Below are 13,628 nucleotides of genomic sequence, written 5' to 3'. Positions count from 1 at the left end.
GCCCCACTCCACAAAGGGGGCAGTAAAGCAACAGCAAAGAACTACAGACCAATAGCACTAACATCCCATATCATAAAAATCTTTGAAAGGGTCCTAAGAAGCAAGATCACCACCCATCTAGAAACCCATCAGTTACACAACCCAGGGCAACATGGGTTTAGAACAGGTCGCTCCTGTCTGTCTCAACTACTGGATCACTACGACAAGGTCCTAAATGCACTAGAAGACAAAAAGAATGCAGATGTAATATATACAGACTTTGCAAAAGCCTTCGACAAGTGTGACCATGGCGTAATAGCGCACAAAATGCGCGCTAAAGGAATAACAGGAAAAGTCGGTCGATGGATCTATAATTTCCTCACTAACAGAACACAGAGAGTAGTCGTCAACAGAGTAAAGTCCGAGGCAGCTACGGTGAAAAGCTCTGTCCCACAAGGCACAGTACTAGCTCCCATCTTGTTCCTCATCCTCATATCCGACATAGACAAGGATGTCAGCCACAGCACCGTGTCTTCCTTTGCAGATGACACCCGAATCTGCATGACAGTGTCTTCCATTGCAGACACTGCAAGGCTCCAGGCGGACATCAACCAAATCTTTCAGTGGGCTGCAGAAAACAATATGAAGTTCAACGATGAGAAATTTCAATTACTCAGATATGGTAAACATGAGGAAATTAAATCTTCATCAGAGTACAAAACAAATTCTGGCCACAAAATAGAGCGAAACACCAACGTCAAAGACCTAGGAGTGATTATGTCGGAGGATCTCACCTTCAAGGACCATAACATTGTATCAATCGCATCTGCTAGAAAAATGACAGGATGGATAATGAGAACCTTCAAAACTAGGGAGGCCAAGCCCATGATGACACTCTTCAGGTCACTTGTTCTATCTAGGCTGGAATATTGCTGCACTCTAACAGCACCTTTCAAGGCAGGTGAAATTGCCGACCTAGAAAATGTACAGAGAACTTTCACGGCGCGCATAACGGAGATAAAACACCTCAATTACTGGGAGCGCTTGAGGTTTCTAAACCTGTATTCCCTGGAACGCAGGAGGGAGAGATACATGATTATATACACCTGGAAAATCCTAGAGGGACTAGTACCAAACTTGCACACGAAAATCACTCACTACGAAAGCAAAAGACTTGGCAGACGATGCACCATCCCCCCAATGAAAAGCAGGGGTGTCACTAGCACGTTAAGAGACCATACAATAAGTGTCAGGGGCCCGAGACTGTTCAACTGCCTCCCAGCACACATAAGGGGGATTACCAACAGACCCCTGGCAGTCTTCAAGCTGGCACTGGACAAGCACCTAAAGTCAGTTCCTGATCAGCCGGGCTGTGGCTCGTACGTTGGTTTGCGTGCAGCCAGCAGCAACAGCCTGGTTGATCAGGCGCTGATCCACCAGGAGGCCTGGTCACAGACCGGGCCGCGGGGGCGTTGACCCCCGAAACTCTCTCCAGGTAAACTCCAGGTATAGAGAGATATATGTATAGAGAGATATATGTATAGAGAGATATATGTATAGAGAGATATATGTATAGAGAGATATATGTATAGAGAGATATATGTATAGAGAGATATATGTATAGAGAGATATATGTATAGAGAGATATATGTATAGAGAGATATATGTATAGAGAGATATATGTATAGAGAGATATATGTATAGAGAGATATATGTATAGAGAGATATATATAGAGAGAGATATATATAGATATATATATAGAGAGATATATATAGAGAGAGGCGTGTGTAGAGAGAGGCGTGTGTAGAGAGAGGCGTGTGTAGAGAGAGGCGTGTGTAGAGAGAGGCGTGTGTAGAGATATGTGTATAGAGAGAGAGAGATTGGTGCTGCATAGGGAGTGAGGTCTGAGAAAGCTTGGTGTAGAGAGGAAAAGAGAAGTATAAGTGAAGAGCAACTGTGAGAGATGGGTGTGTGTGTCATTCTACAGCTGTCCTGCCCTCCAACAAATGGGCAGGAGGTTGAGGGCCTGTGTGTGATGGGATGGGTGAGGGTGGTGAGGGCTAGAACATATGGGCAGAGAGGTGTGAAATATAAGTTTTGGCATTGAGCTTTATGGATGTGGTGGGTGAAGGTTAGTGTATGGTGCAGCAAGTCTACATGGCAAGGCTCAGGGCTCTGTTCATAAACTAATACCACCATACCTCATGCTACATTCATAAGTGTCCAGTACCTTACTTTGGCCACACTCCTCTGCCCACACCACCTGCTCATTCACAAAGAACAATAAAGCACAGTACTGTGACTGGAGCAATACACAAATAACCCGCACATTGGAGAGAGCTTATGACGATGTTTCAGTCCAACTTGGATCATGGCCACACACCTTAGCTGCATGCCCAGCAACCCCCCCTCCCCCTATACCACCCTCACCTATAGTTACCCCATGGCCACGTGCCTTTCACACCATTTCAACCGGGAACCTCTACCCACACAACTCCCCAGTGGCCACATGCCTTCACGTACACCATCCCAATCAACAACCTATCCCCACAATTCCCCCCACATCACATGCCTGTATTTACACCATTTTCCCTCTTCCTGAAGACCACACCTTGCCCACCCCCACAACCTCACACCCATACATTACCTGGCCTTTCACCCTAACATGCTGCTCACATACCTGATTACTTATTCACCCACCACATTCATTACTGCCAACATCACTGACCACTCGCTCACCCATCATCTAATCACTACCCACCCGGTCACCCATCATACAATTGCCATCGACAATCACACTTCACCCACACAACTTCCCCACAGCTTCAAGCCTGCACAGCCCCACATCTTACCATGCCTTAATGGCCCACACACCAATCCACTCACCACCCTCATTACTGCCCACACCAACAATAGCACACCCGCCCACCACCCACACTGGACCACCGACAATGCCACCCACATGGCCACCATCGTACTGCCTTGTTGCTTTCATACTCCACCACCCAGCATCCTCCACATCCCAACACCAGCCTCCAGCTTCTGCCCCCACTCCTCCACCATTTGGTCTTCACCTCCCACAGTAGCAATCCTCTGATACCTTGATGAGATTTTAGCATTGTACCACTGGTGAAGTGCTTTATGCAGTAACTTTGGTTTGCGGAGGAAAGAATAGTAGGGTTAATATATAAGATACCAAAAGAAATTATTCCAGCTGAGTGCCTGTTAATACTGTTTTTTTTTTCTTTGGCAGGACTTTGTATAGATGATGAAGGAAAACTCTTGACCATTGAGGCTCATTCTCATGGCTCCATTAATGTCTTGACTATATGCCCACAAAAAAGGAGTGTGGTAGCAAAAATGGCAGTCGACCTGGGTCTTTCATTTCTGGAGTTGCAAAACAGCAAACCTCGTTTTTTGATGTGGTATCAAAAAGAGGAAATCTTAGTAGTAGATTTAGGTAAGTATACTGTATATTGTACAAATATTTGGAGTTCTGTAAGTGATTTAAAAGTTCATTTAGTAAAATATAGCAATTTTCTAAAAATTCCATTAAATGTACAACTGCAAATCTTAAGTGTTTATTAATCAGTTATCATAGGCACTTGTCAGTAGACAATTAGTCTGTGTTTTTTTTTTTTTTTTGTGTGTGTGTGTGTGTGTGTGTGTGTGTGTGTGTGTGTGTGTGTGTTTTAAACTTCTTATTTGTGGTTGCAGGGGTCTGCCCGAAATGCCCTGGCATGATAGTGGCTTTCATTGTACTTAACAAGCCTTAGCTCATGTCCCCTCTCAGCTTGCCACTTTCCGCCACTTTCCAGATTCGCTCCTTTCCTACCTTGTGTCTCTTATTGTAGTTGGTTTTAAAGCTGTGTATGGAGTTTGCTTCCCATTTTAAGATTATTCCACTTCCATATATGAGACTGAAAAAATACTGTACTGTGCTTCAGACATACTTATGGCTCATTTCTCTTTAATATTCAGCTGTGTCCTTGAGTACCTGTTTCTTGCCTTTCAGCCTGCCCCTGTCAACCCTATCAGTTTTCCTGAGTATTTTGTATGTTATGTCTCCCCTAGTTGTTCTGTCCTCCAGCATCATTAGATGCAGTTCTGTTAGCCTCTCCTTGTAGCTCATACCTATTAGCTTTGGAACAAGCCTCATTGCATACTTAGGTACTTTCTCCAATTTCTTAACATGTTTTTTTTAGGTGTGGGGGACTCCATACTAGTGATACATACTCTAAGATGGGCTTGACATATGTTGTACAAAGGGCCAGGAATGACTGTTGAGATATTTGAAGTCTACTTTTAGAATTACCAGATGAATATTGGCTGCAGTGGTTATTTGGCTGATGTGATCTTCTGGCAGTATAACAAACACTATGCTCACCCTTAGGTCTTCATTTTTGAATATCAGCCTCTCTTCCTCCCACCCCATCTACACCTTATTTCTTGTCTTCTTGCTCCTTCCCTAATCTTATCTTAATTACATTGAATTTCCTGGGGGCTGAATGCAAGCCACTACTTTAATGATGAATCTTGCAGTGTATGTGGATCCATTTGGAATCTGTCCTTGTCCTCGTGATTTTGTTTTCCCTCATCACTTTTATATAATCACCAAGCTACTCTCTTCTTTATTCCAACATCTCTCTCTGACGGTCACTTTTGCTTCCTTTCCCTAAGATACTCTTTGAACCATTGGAGTACGTTCCCTTTGATTTCCTCCTGCACCTCAAGTTATTGGCCCAGCCTCTTGTGGGTTGCAGTATCAAGTGCCTTTAGGCAATCTTAAAAAAAAAAAAAAAAAAAAAACTGCAATCCACCCAAACATCAGCTATGTTAAATCTGTGGTGATGGCCTCTTGATCCAAAGAACTGTACTTGTCCTTCCCTTACTTGGAGTGAACCTGATTGTCTTCCATTCACCCTAGGTGCTATGTGACCCCTGTAGGTTTAGTGCTTCCCTTGGTTAAAATAAATTTTGTTTTGATGAGATATTTTTGTTAGAGGTTTTTGTTTACAGAATAGGATTCCTCCAAATGGGGCAGATTTTTATTTCCTGAAGTTTTTAGAATGTTTTGTCAGGAAATTGGTCACACTGTATTAAAGATGATTTTGAATTATTGTATGTCCGATTTTTAATCTTATACAGTATTTACTAAAAATGTTTTAGAACATACTAGGGATGAGGATAACTATCTTTACTCATTCAGTATTCAAAATATCTAGTTTGCTTGAAAAATAATGTATACCATATTCATACAGGTCTAAATTGCATTAATGTAATCAACTATAAAAATGGAAAGCTCCTCTACAAGTTTGGAGAAAATGGATTTGGTCATGGGCAGTTCTCAGATCCAGCAGGGATAACCAGTGATTCGTATGGAAATATATACATAGCAGACAGTAGAAATCACAGAATACAGGTATGTTTGATATATAGCATACATTTAGCTATTTTTTATTATCATCACACTGGCCAATTCCCACCAAGGCAGGGTGGCCGAAAAAGAAAAACTTTCACCATCATTCACTCCATCACTGTCTTACCAGAAGGGTGCTTTACACTACAGTTTTTAAACTGCAACATTAACACCCCTCCTTCAGAGTGCAGGCACTGTACTTCCCATCTCCAGGACTCAAGTCCGGCCTGCCGGTTTCCCTGAATCCCTTCATAAATGTTACTTTGCTCACACTCCAACAGCACGTCAAGTATTAAAAACCATTTGTCTCCATTCACTCCTATCAAACACGCTCACGCATGCCTGCTGGAAGTCCAAGCCCCTCGCACACAAAACCTCCTTTACCCCCTCCCTCCAACCTTTCCTAGGCCGACCCCTACCCCGCCTTCCTTCCACTACAGACTGATACACTCTTGAAGTCATTCTGTTTCGCTCCATTCTCTCTACATGTCCGAACCACCTCAACAACCCTTCCTCAGCCCTCTGGACAACAGTTTTGGTAATCCCACACCTCCTCCTAACTTCCAAACTACGAATTCTCTGCATTATATTCACACCACACATTGCCCTCAGACATGACATCTCCACTGCCACATTTAGCTATATTTTTGTGTTAACCCTTTGACTGTTTACGTTGTATAAATACGTCTTACGCGCCACTGTTTCTGACGTATATATACTCAATAATTCTAGTGGCTTTAAATCAAGCGAGAGAAAGCTGGTAGGCCCACATGTGAGAGAATGGGTCTGTGTGGTCAGTGTGCACCACATAAAAAAATCCTGCAGCACACAGTACGTAATGAGAAAAAAAAACTACGACCTTTTTTTTAGATTAAAACGCCGGCTTTGAGGTGTATTTTCGTATAGTATTTATCATTGTATTCTCGTTTTCATGGTCTTAGGTGATAAAATGGAAAACATATTACAGAAATAGAGATGATTTTCATTACTTTCACGAAGAAAACAACCTTGAAACTGAGCTCAAAGTAGCGGAAATGTTCGATTTTCACCAATGTTCAGGAGTAAGCAAATCACACCACACGTCCAATACACATCAACTGGGGAGTCTAATATTCTTTCACTAGTGCACTGATATTATTTATACCATTTTTACAATAGTGCAGTAGTCTGCATAACAGTAAATTTTGTATTTTTTTGTATGAATAAAAAATCAAAATAGAAAGCAATAGTAATATAAGAGGAGCCTAGAGATGTGACTAATAAACAGAGGATATGTTATTTTAGTGCCAAGAATGTCTACTTTGTTTATTCTGGACCCTATTTTGAAATTGGCATCTCTTTCATTTTGCGTGAAATTGGCCAAATTGTCAATTTCTGACCACTTTATTGGGTAGTTCAAATTGATAAATGGGCAGTTTTTTGTACTCAACTGATAGATAAAATGGAGTTCTAAAGAAATAGCTATGAGTTTGGTCAACTGGAACAATGTAATTGGCTAAAAGCAGGGCTCAAAGTCTGCGAAATCGCCGATACGTATTTGTCGCCGAGACCGCTAACTTCGCGGGAGCGTAATTCCATGGGTTTTCAACCAAATTTCAAACTTTTGGTGTCATTACAATCAGGAAGATTCTCTATCATTTCATAAGAATTTTTTTTTTTTTTTTTTTTTCAAAATTTTTGCGACAGAATGACAGTTTCAGAAAGGGACCTGAGACAGTCAAAGGGTTAAGCTTCTGATTGATTACCGAGGAATACAGGCGGACTCCATTTACAGTGGTCCCCCGCTTTTCGTAGTTCCCGGCAATCGTAAAATTCGCCAATCATAGGGGTATTTTCGTATAAACATGGACTCACTTTTCATGGGTTGACTTGCGAGTCGTAGTTCGTCCGGGATGCGTACGCACGGCGTGGGCCAGGGCGGCAGCCAGTCTGGCATTGTTTATCAGTGAGCGAAGGTCACCTCGCGTGCTCCAGCGAAATATTTCATAATATTCCATTTATTTTAGTGCTTGCAAGTATTAAATAAGCTACCATGGCTCCAAAGAAAGCTGCTAGTGCCAAGCCTGTGGTAAAGAAGGTGAGAAATATGATTGAATTTAAGAAAACCATCATTGAACAATATGAAAGTGGTACAAGTGTGGCCGAACTGTCCAGGATGTATAAGAAACCCTACACAACCTTATGTTCCATAGTGGCCAAGAAAAATGAAATAAAGGATGCTGTTGTTGCAAAGGGAGTAACTATGCCGACAAAAATGAGATCACCAGTACTGGAAGAGGTTGAGAAGTTATTATTGGTGTGGATAAATGAGAAACAATTAGCAGGAGATACTCTTATGACTTCGTTTATTTGTGAAAAGGCTAGGCAGTTGCATGAAGATTTGGTAAAGAAATTGCCTGCAAATAGTGGTGAAGTGAGTGGATTTAAGGCCAGCAGAGGCTGGTTTGAGAGATTTAAGAACCGTACTGGCATACACAGTGTGGTAAGGCATGGTGAAGCTGCCAGTTCGGACCACAAGGCGGGCTGAAAAATGTGCATGAATTCCAGGAGTACATAGAGGCTGAAGGACTGAAACCTGAATAAGTGTTCAATTGTGACAAAACAGGCCTCTTTTGGAAGAAAATGCCAAAGACGACCTTCATTACACAAGAGGAAAAGCCATTGCCAGGACATAAGCCTATGAAAGACAGGCTGACGCTAATGTTCTGTGCTAATGCTAGTGGGGATTTCAAAGTGAAGCCATTACTAGTGTACCATTCTGAAAATCCCAGAGTGTTCAGGAAAAACAATGTTATGAAGAGTAAATTGTGTGTGTTTTGGAAATCTAATAGTAAGGCATGGGTCACGAGGGAAATTTTCGTCGAGTGGTTCAATGAAGTGTTTGGCCCTAGTGTGAAGGAGTATCTCCTGGAAAAGAAATTGGAACTCAAGTGTGTGCTAGTAATGGACAATGCGCCTGCTCATCCTCCAAACTTGGATGACCTAATTTTCGAGGAGTTTGGGTTCATCACAGTAAAGTTCTTGCCCCCGAATACCACTTCTCTCCTCCAACCCATGGACCAGCAGGTTATTGCAAACTTTAAAAAACTCTACACAAAAGCAATGTTTCACAGGTGCTTGACTGTGACCACAGACACGTGATCACTTGACCCTAAGGGAATTTTGGAGAGAACACTTCAGCATCCTCCACTCATAACCCTTATAGGTATGGCTTGGGAGGGAGTGACTACCAGGACTTTGAACTCTGCCTGGAGAAAATTGTGGCCAGATTGTGTCGACAAGGGGGATTTTGAAGGATTTGGGACTGACTCTAATGAGCCTATGTCTGTTGTAAAATCAATTGTGGCACTGGGGAGTTCCATGGGGTTGGATGTGAGTTTGGAGGATGTGGAAGAATTGGTGGAAGACCACAATGAAGAGCTCACCACTGAGGAGCTGCAAGAGCTTCAGCAGGAAGAGCAACACATCGCAGCTCAGAATCTTGCTGCAGAGGAGGAGGAAGAGAGATGGAAGAAGGTGCCTTCTTCAGAAATTAAAGAGATTTTTACTATGTGGGGTAAGATGGAAAGCTTTATGGAGAAACATCACCCTAACAAGGTTGTTGCAAGCCAGGTTGGCAACATGTACAGTGACAAAGTCTTGGGCCATTTTAGGGAAGTGTTAAAGAGATGCCAGAAACAGAGCTCTCTCCACAGTTATTTTGTGAGACAGGACTCCAGTGACTCTCAAGGTGGTCCTAGTGGCATTAAGAAACAGAGAAGAGAAGCAACCCCAGAAAAGCAAATGGTACCTGAGGTGTTGATGGAAGGGGATTCCCCTTCCAAACTATAAACAATCCACTCTCTCTCCTCCTCCAGTCTCCCATACACTAAGAAGAATCTCCAATAAAGGTAAGTGTTATGCTGTTAATGTTTCATTCATTATTTCCCATTGTATAGTTTATGTACGGATTAATTGTATTTACATTATTTCTTATGGGGAAAATTGATTCGTAAATCATAAATTACGTTTATAGTAACGGCTCCAGGAACGGATTAATTACAAACAACGAGGGACCACTGTATATGGCTAAGAAGTTTGCGACCCTAAATGATAATCAGATATTGCCAGTGGATGGAAACAGCTGCTTTTTATTATCAAATGCATCTAAAATGCCTGATAACATATTTACACTATTATTTATTAAGTGTTCAATACAGCTAGGCATAAAAAAAATAAAGTAAAATACACTGTGTGTACAATACATACTTACCTTTGTGAGAATCGTAAGAATGATGTACATAGCCTGTTAGGTCCTTAATTGATTATGCTGCTCCCATGTTGATATTAGCTAGAGAAAGTTCTCTCTGATCCTTGGAGTTAATGCAAAATAAAGCTTTCAGAATTATTCTTGGTTGTCCCAAATCTACAAAGGTTCTTAATATGAGGAAGGAGCTAGGTATTTCTAGTATCAGTGATAGGATTGTTGAGATTAACACTGTACTCGGTATTAGAATGTTACGAAATGAACCAGACACTGTCACAATGAACCTTACTAAGTGTCTAGAAGTAAATACACACAGATCTAAATGGGTTGTGAAAACGTGCAATTGCATTAAATTTTATATTCTGCATGAACTGTATCACTGTAGACAAGAGCATTTCACCCCTCCATGGAAGATGTGTCCATTTAATATCACATATCTGCAAGTCCCTCCCAAGAAGCTCATTGCTAGTAATCCCTTCTTTAAATCACTAGTTAAAGCAACTGCTCAAGAAGAAATTTCTCACCTAGCTGGTAGTAATAAGTTATCACAAGTAATATACACAGATGAATTTAAACAGGAGTCTTCTGGCAGGGCTGCATCTGCTCTTGTTGCCACCTTCCTAGTTAAGAACAATAATAAACTTGTTGAACTAGGCATAAGAATTAACAACTGGGCATCTACATTGCAAACTGAACTGTTTGCAATCCTAATGGCACTAAAGCTAACTTATGACACTGAGCCAGACTGTCATCATTACTGATTCTATGTCATCACTGAATGCTCTTAACTCATATAATGACTCCAACAACATGCTCATTGGAGAAGCCAGTTCCCCCCCCCCCCCCCAACAAGCTGGCCGTATCCCACCGAGGCAGGGTGGCCCAAAAAGAAAAACAAAAGTTTCTCTTTTTAAATTTAGTAATTTATACAGGAGAAGGGGTTACTAGCCCCTTGCTCCTGGCATTTTATTCGCCTCTTACAACACTCATGGCTTACGGAGGAACAATTCTGTTCCACTTCCCCATAGAGATGAAATAAACAAGAACAAGAACTAGAAAGAAAATAGCAGAAAACCTAGAGGGCTGTGTGTATATATATCCTTGTACATGTATGTGTAGTATGACCTAAGTGTAAGTAGAAGTAGCAAGATGCACCTGAAATCTTGCATGTTTATGAGACAGAAAAAAAGACACCAGCAATCCTACCATCATGTAAAACAATTACAGGCTTTCGTTTTACACTCGCTTGGCAGGACAGTAGTACCTCCCTGGGCGGTTGCTGTCTACCAACCTACTACCTAGGAAAATCCAGGTATACTCAAAAATCAGGGACAAAGGAATTAATGTACAATTGCTATGGATCCCATCATACATTGGATTACTCCTTCATGATAAAGTTGATATGTTAGCCAAGAAGAGTACCCAGAAGGAGAATGTAGAATATAACTTTGGTATATCTGTGTCTAGCATTAGGAATAATATTAGGAGAGAAGTAAATAATGAAAATGGTTGTTATAGGAATGCAATTAGAAGCCTGAGTAGATCTATAACCCACTATGATAACATGAACATAGATAGGTATGTTTATGGAGAAACGTGCAGTGTGAACAGACTGACTGATGTTGTAGTGGCCAGGCTTAGGCTTTGTTATAAGTACTTCTGGCAGTTTGGGAGAGACACAGATGATCAAACTAAATGTAAATTATGTGATCAGGCATATGGTCACTGTCTTGAATACTATGTGCTTAATTGTCCTCTTATTGAGGAATACAGAGATAGACAATATAATAGCCTATGTGACATGTCAAGATATGAGTGTCGTAAGAGGCGACTAAAATGCCGGAAGCAAGGGGCTAGCAACCCTTTCTCCTGTATATATTACTAAATTTGAAAGGAGAAACTTTCATTTTTCCTTTTGGGCCACCCCACCTTGGTGGGATACGGCTGGTATGTTGAAAGAAGAAATGTAGATATAAATCCATATGTATTCCTGTTAACCCTTTGGGGCCTAGATCCTAGGCCTTTTGTGTATCCATATGCTCTTGCACTACCGTCCAGAGGATGGATATGGGGTGCACAATAAACAAGCCACTTCGGTGGCAAAATCTAAATCTCTACCTTAAAATACGGCAAGGGTCATCCTTCCCTTAGGCAGCTGTTGCACGAAAATGGCAGAAAAGCGGTAAAATCCCTGAACATAACAAACAGTGGCTCTCTTGAAAGTCAACGAAAATGTAGAACACCGAAAAGAGGGAGCTGTATACTCGTGGCCCTCCTGTATACCCATCCTAGTCCCACCTCTGTTAGACCCAGTATTAGATCTTACCACCTTACCACATGAATCTATATAAAAGAATATGAATTATAGGGAACACACCTTAAGTGTATAGTAGTGATTATTGAAAGACTTAAGGGTAAGACGGAGAGCACGATTGTAGATAAACAAGGAGGTTTAACCCTTTGAGGGTCCGTCCCGTAGATCTACGGCTTTACGTTCAGGGTCCAAACCGTAGATCTACGTCATGAGCTCAGCTCACTCTGATAAACTGTGAGTGGTACATTTGGGCCTAGATATGAGAGAATACATCTATGTGGTATGTGTGCACCACATAAAACAGATCCTGCAGCACACTGTGTATAATGAGAGAGAAAAACTGAAATCATGATTTTTTGATTAAAACAGCGACTTTGCAGTGTTTTTTCGTATGTTTTTTATAGTTCTATTTGCTATTTCTTAGTCTCATTTGATAGAATGGAAGACATATTACAGAAGTAGAGATGATTTTGATTGGTTTTCGCACTGGAAATGGCTTGAAACTGAGCTCAAAGTAGCAGAAATGTTAAATTTTTGCCGATATTCAAGAGTAAACAGACGACCTCACACGTCTAATACACGCCAGCTGGTGGGCCTAATATGCATTCACAAATATGGTGATGATATTTATACAATTATTACAGTATTGCATAACAGTAAATCTTCTATTTTTTGGTGTGAATAAAAATTCATTGTGAATAAAAAATCAAAATGGAATTTATTTGTAAAGCCTCAAAACGTAACTAATGAACAGAGGAAATGTTAGTTTAGTGCCAGGAATGCCTACATTGTTTATTCTGGACCCTATTTTGAAATTGGAATATTTTGAACTGTGTTAAATTGGCCAAATTAACAATTTCAGATCACTTTAATTTGTAGTTGAAACAGTTGACTTGGCGAATTCTTGTGTTCAATCGATAGAATAGAAGTAATACTAGTGAAATAGCTAAGAATTTGGTTGACTGGAATAATGTAATTGGCCTAAAATGGGAGTCAAAGTCGGCAAAATCGCTGATTCGTAAATATCACTGACACATCAAAATTCGCGAGAGCATAATTTCGTCAATTTTCCATCAAATTTCGTACTTTTTGTTTTATTACCTTCACAAAAAGATTCTCTACCATTTCATAAGAAAAAATAACAAATTTTTTTTTTGAAAATTCTTGGACACTGGGGCACCACTTCAGATTTGGGCCTTGGACCTTGAAGGGGTTAACCCTTTGAGGGTCGACAGGCCCTCTCAGAAACTCGTTCTCAGGGTCGGCCAAATTTAAAAAAAAAAGAATATTTTTTCTTATGAAAAGATAGAGAATCTTTTCCCGATCATAATGACACCAAAATTATGAGATTTGATGGAAAACTTACGGAATTATGCTCTCGCGAAGTTAGCGGTCTCGGCGATGTTTGCGCATCGGCGATTTTGCCCACTTTGAGCCCCATTTTCGGCCAATTCCACTATACTAGTCGACAAAAAACATGAATATTTCGCTAGAACTACATTTTTTCTATTGAACGAGTGCAAGAAACCACCCGTTTACCATTTTCAACTATCCAATACAGTGGTCAGAATTTAGCAATTTTGCCAATTTCACACAAATTTCAAAAAAATGCCAATTTCCGAATAGGGTCCAGAACAAACAAGAAATACATTCCTGGCAATAAAATGAC

General features: G+C 40.9%; 1 protein-coding gene across 1 annotated transcript in view; it reads left to right on the top strand.

Annotated features, from left to right (window-relative positions):
- The window catches only part of LOC128703775 (tripartite motif-containing protein 3), a 40,349-nt gene that overhangs the window by 15,070 nt on the left and 11,651 nt on the right, over window positions 1-13,628 (top strand). Inside the window, exons 2-3 of the mRNA XM_053798588.2 lie at window positions 3,234-3,440; window positions 5,242-5,402. Of these exons, the coding sequence (XP_053654563.2) occupies window positions 3,234-3,440; window positions 5,242-5,402 (368 nt within the window). The remainder of the gene's footprint in view (window positions 1-3,233; window positions 3,441-5,241; window positions 5,403-13,628) is intronic.

Source organism: Cherax quadricarinatus, chromosome 87 (assembly GCF_038502225.1).
Source record: "Cherax quadricarinatus isolate ZL_2023a chromosome 87, ASM3850222v1, whole genome shotgun sequence".
NCBI classification, from domain to species: domain Eukaryota; kingdom Metazoa; phylum Arthropoda; class Malacostraca; order Decapoda; family Parastacidae; genus Cherax; species Cherax quadricarinatus.
This window is presented reverse-complemented; position numbering and strand designations above follow the sequence as displayed.